Source organism: Carya illinoinensis, chromosome 12 (assembly GCF_018687715.1).
Source record: "Carya illinoinensis cultivar Pawnee chromosome 12, C.illinoinensisPawnee_v1, whole genome shotgun sequence".
Lineage (NCBI taxonomy): Eukaryota > Viridiplantae > Streptophyta > Magnoliopsida > Fagales > Juglandaceae > Carya > Carya illinoinensis.
In genome coordinates, this window is record NC_056763.1 from 29,258,939 (window position 1) to 29,262,936 (window position 3,998).

General features: G+C 32.8%; 1 protein-coding gene and 1 long non-coding RNA gene across 2 annotated transcripts; one reads left to right on the forward strand and one right to left on the reverse strand.

The window, feature by feature from the left end:
- The first annotated feature begins 445 nt into the window (after nucleotides 1-445).
- Nucleotides 446-1,381, forward strand: LOC122289111 (TIR-only protein-like). The gene is made up of 2 exons (XM_043096052.1): nucleotides 446-987; nucleotides 1,117-1,381. The coding sequence occupies exons 1-2, from the start codon at nucleotides 536-538 to the stop codon at nucleotides 1,232-1,234; spliced, it is 570 nt and encodes a 189-aa protein (XP_042951986.1). The 5' UTR covers nucleotides 446-535; the 3' UTR covers nucleotides 1,235-1,381.
- A 713-nt stretch (nucleotides 1,382-2,094) lies between these two features.
- Nucleotides 2,095-3,671, reverse strand: LOC122289112. The gene is made up of 2 exons (XR_006236115.1): nucleotides 3,050-3,671; nucleotides 2,095-2,318 (listed from the first exon to the last, which is right to left on the reverse strand). It is a non-coding gene; the product is annotated as an uncharacterized LOC122289112 (long non-coding RNA).
- Nucleotides 3,672-3,998: the final 327 nt, after the last annotated feature.

Here is a 3,998-nt window from a genome sequence, read left to right on the forward strand (position 1 = left end):
AATTACAAGCAATGCCAAAATTTCAAGCATGCACTCTATGCCACAAGGTTTATTAAAAATCTACCCAAGAATGTATTGCACCTTTATCGGACCGAGTTTTCAGATCGGACTGATACACCAACAAAATCAAGCTTCATAAATCCGGCGAGGGCCGAGTTACAAGAAACAGTCCATGAACGTGTTTGACTGTTTATTTTCTTAGAAGTGGTCAACATTTTTTTGTTCATTTCCACTCCTGTCAAATCAAAGACACGTTTGCGTTGATTTTCAATCTCTTTAATATGGCAAACATTCCTTCTTCAAAATCAAGTCAAAATTTCCAAATAATTATAATATTAAAGAAACAACATTAAAAGTGGTTTGATAGCGGCCTGCCTCTTTCTTACAGATATTATATATATGCACACATATTTAAGGCAATGCAATTCACCAAAAAAAACACAAACTTGGCGAGAGATCAAGCCAGTACGTACGTACAACTCCTATTCCAAATATATCAAGCAGTAGGAAAGAGAACCTAATATATAGGAAAACCATGCAATATCATCGTTCAGCAGTCCAGTTGGCCAGGCGTGTCATTAAGCCCTGCGATGTGTTTATTAATCATAGAGGGATTGACACAAAGCGAACAATAGCCACGTTGTTGTACGATTATCTGTCTCGGCTCAATCTACGTCCCTTCTTGGACAACAAGAACATGAAGCCTGGAGACAAATTGTTTGAAAAAATTGATACTGCAATACATGGCTGTAAGATTGGTGTTGCTCTCTTCTCGCCTAACTACTGCAAGTCGTATTTCTGTCTGCACGAACTGGCTCTCTTCATGGAGTCCAAGAAGAAGGTCATCCCTATCTTTTGTGACATTAAGCCGTCTCAGCTGCGTGTTCCACGTAATGGAGTTTGTGCGGAGAGCGAGCTCCGGAGGTTTAACTGGGCTCTCGAAGAGGCCAAGCACACCGTCGGGCTTACGTTCGACTCCTTCAAAGGGTGAGAATTTATTATATTTTTGGTTTTCAGCATAGTTTCTGCCGTAGGATGCAGTAATATCGTACATTCATCGTAAAAACGTTAGAATTTTATCCATTATTAATTCCATGATTTCGATTGTGTTTATAGGAACTTCACAGATGTTGTAACAAGCACCTCGGAAATTGTGATCAAGAGCTTGATAGAGCTTGAGAATGATGAGCAGATCATCATGAAGCGTCGACGGAAATCTCCCCTCTCTTCATAAATGACATCGACAACTGATCATTCTTCATCATCTCTCCTATTAATGGGTGGTTCTGCATCGTTTTTGTTCAATATCGATTTCTTTCGGTCTTTAAGCCAAATTTCATTCTTTGTAACAGGGAATTAACTATTTTTTTATTTATCAAAAACTCGGAAGTTTTTTTTTTTTTCCCCTGAAACTAATATTCCTTAAATTTTTTCTAATAGCAGTACTGTACAAAAAAATTAAGAAATAAGGGAAAAAGCCAAATAAGCAGAGCTCCTTTTGTTCATTGTGATGTACATTTACTGTTAGAAGTGTTTAAAGTTATTGACGTTGTATCATGAGTCTATGACTCGACGGAAATGTATCAAACAACATTAATTAATTTCCTCAGTTTTTTGTCTCTTCATTTGTTCTTGGGAGATCAGTAATGTTTTTTTTTTTTTATTTTAGATTAGTTTCCTTTCAATTTAGATTTTTACTTGAGCTTTTAAATTTAGAACTCGTTTGAATTCAAAAAGTGTTTCATTTCATCTTATTTCATTATTATAATTTTTTCAAATTCTTACATAAAATATAATAAACAATTCAATTTTTTTAAAATTTTAAAATAATAATAATATTAAAAAATAATATTCTGACAATATTAATTTATTCAACTTTTATCTAAAATTATTTCATCTCATTTTTAAATCCAGACAAACCAGTGAGAAAGATAGACACATACACTAGACCATATAATATTTATTAAAGAAAAAATCTATTCATGATCTCAATTATCATAATTCCATGATGTAACATTAGATAATAGGTTTACAAGTAAAATATAATAAATAGTCTCAAATCCTCTAAAGACACATCATAAGATGATAAGAAAATGATAGAAATTTGAATGATAAGTAGCATTACTCTTTATTAAAATATAGTTAATATTGTCTAAGAAACTTAATCAGATACAATAAATATTGTAAAATGTACTGTATGTATCTATTGTTCTCAACTTTAAATTGAGCTCCAACGACAAGACCATTAACGTCGTTTATAACGTCGCATGTGGTGTTGATCTTTTTTCGACAATGACGAATACGCGTATTAGGTAGGTCTACAAGATGGAAACTTTTTTGGTTAGAAACTTTTAGAAGTTCTAACTTCCAACGCTGCTATGTGATCAAGACCATGAGTGTAACATTCAATGTAATTTAGGGCATGTTTCGACACTTATAATATTTTAGAATTTTGTAAATAATTATGAAATAATTTGAGTGGAGATATTTTATTAGATTTTAGAAAATGAAATACAAAAAATTGAATCAATATTTTATAAAATTTAAAAAATTTGATTGAATATAAATATTTTTTAATATAAGTTTTTTTTTTTTTTAATTTGTAAAAGTTGTATTGATTTTTATGTTTTGTAAATAAATAAGTTTGTAAAAGTTATATTAATTTTTATGTTTAAATAATGATTATGTAATAATTAAATTAAAAAATTTAAAATTTAAAATTTAAAATTGAAAGAATGGGCGTGTCCAAGCATACTCTTAAAAAAAAAAAAAAAAAGTGTATAACTTGCCTTTAGATAAAATGGAACAAAAAGTGTATATATGAGAAAGTATGAGCCTTTGAAAATCTGACAAAAAAGATAACTGCTTGATGCATGTTTAAAAAAATTATAAAAATTAAATAAGATGAAATAATTTGGCTTGTCTAACCATACTTGCCGAATCAAGAATTCTTCTTCACGCGATCGATCATTAATGTCAACACAAAAGGCAAAAGCAGTAACGAAAATGAGTACCGAAAACGCGGAGGAAAGAGAGAAATAAAAAGTACCCAAAACTATGCCGATCATGAGCAGATCTGTAGCTAGCTTCCCTCAATCCTCAGAAATACCAGCTAGCATTACAGCGATCATTCCTCGAACTCCTTGAAAGCTTCGCCATGGCCTCCCGGCGAAGAAATTATGTAGTAGTTGAGCATGCAAGGAAGATTAGGCAGATGAGAAAGCAAATTAGGAAGGCCTAGTACTGCATCTGATCATAATCCGTTGAATTGCGTGGACCATCTTTTCCGCCATCTCCCCTGCGTATCTCATCAGCATTCCTCTTAAACTAAGTGCCCACAACCCCACCACCGCCATTACTATCTCTGCTCCCAAGCTCATCCCTGCCTAATTTTCTTCTCTCTTGCATTCTATTCTCGTCTTTAATTCTCTGCTAGCTTCTGTAAATTACGCTCATCCACCACCACTACTGACTTTAATTGGTATAGTAGTTTTGTGGATTAAAATTTTCCAGCTGATTATGTTTGTGAACTGACTAGCTAGCTAGGTGTGGCGACATAATGCTTATCTTCTTCTTGAAGTTCATCGTAAAAGTTTCCAATTTTCCATTCCCAACTAACAGTCTTTGGCTGGGAGTTGCCACTCGTGGTAGCTTTTCCTCGTGCATCTTTTGCATTGACTCGTCTCAGTTGTCACGTTTGCATCCATAAAATCTCAAAATCTCAACAACTCTAATCTGTATGACGATTATATTCGTGATATCAAAAACTTAATTTGTCTAAAAAAAATTGTCACGGTTATATTGTCTTAAAAAATATTGGCAGACATACATTATATATATTGTCACGGTTAAAATGGCATATAGACGAAATAAAACATTTTGTTGAAAATACAAGATCCAATAACCAAATTTATTGCATGTTGAATGTAACACCCCGTTCCCAATAAAGTCACTTTTAATTTTAGAAATCTTGGAGAACAGATGTGCTAGTAAACTTG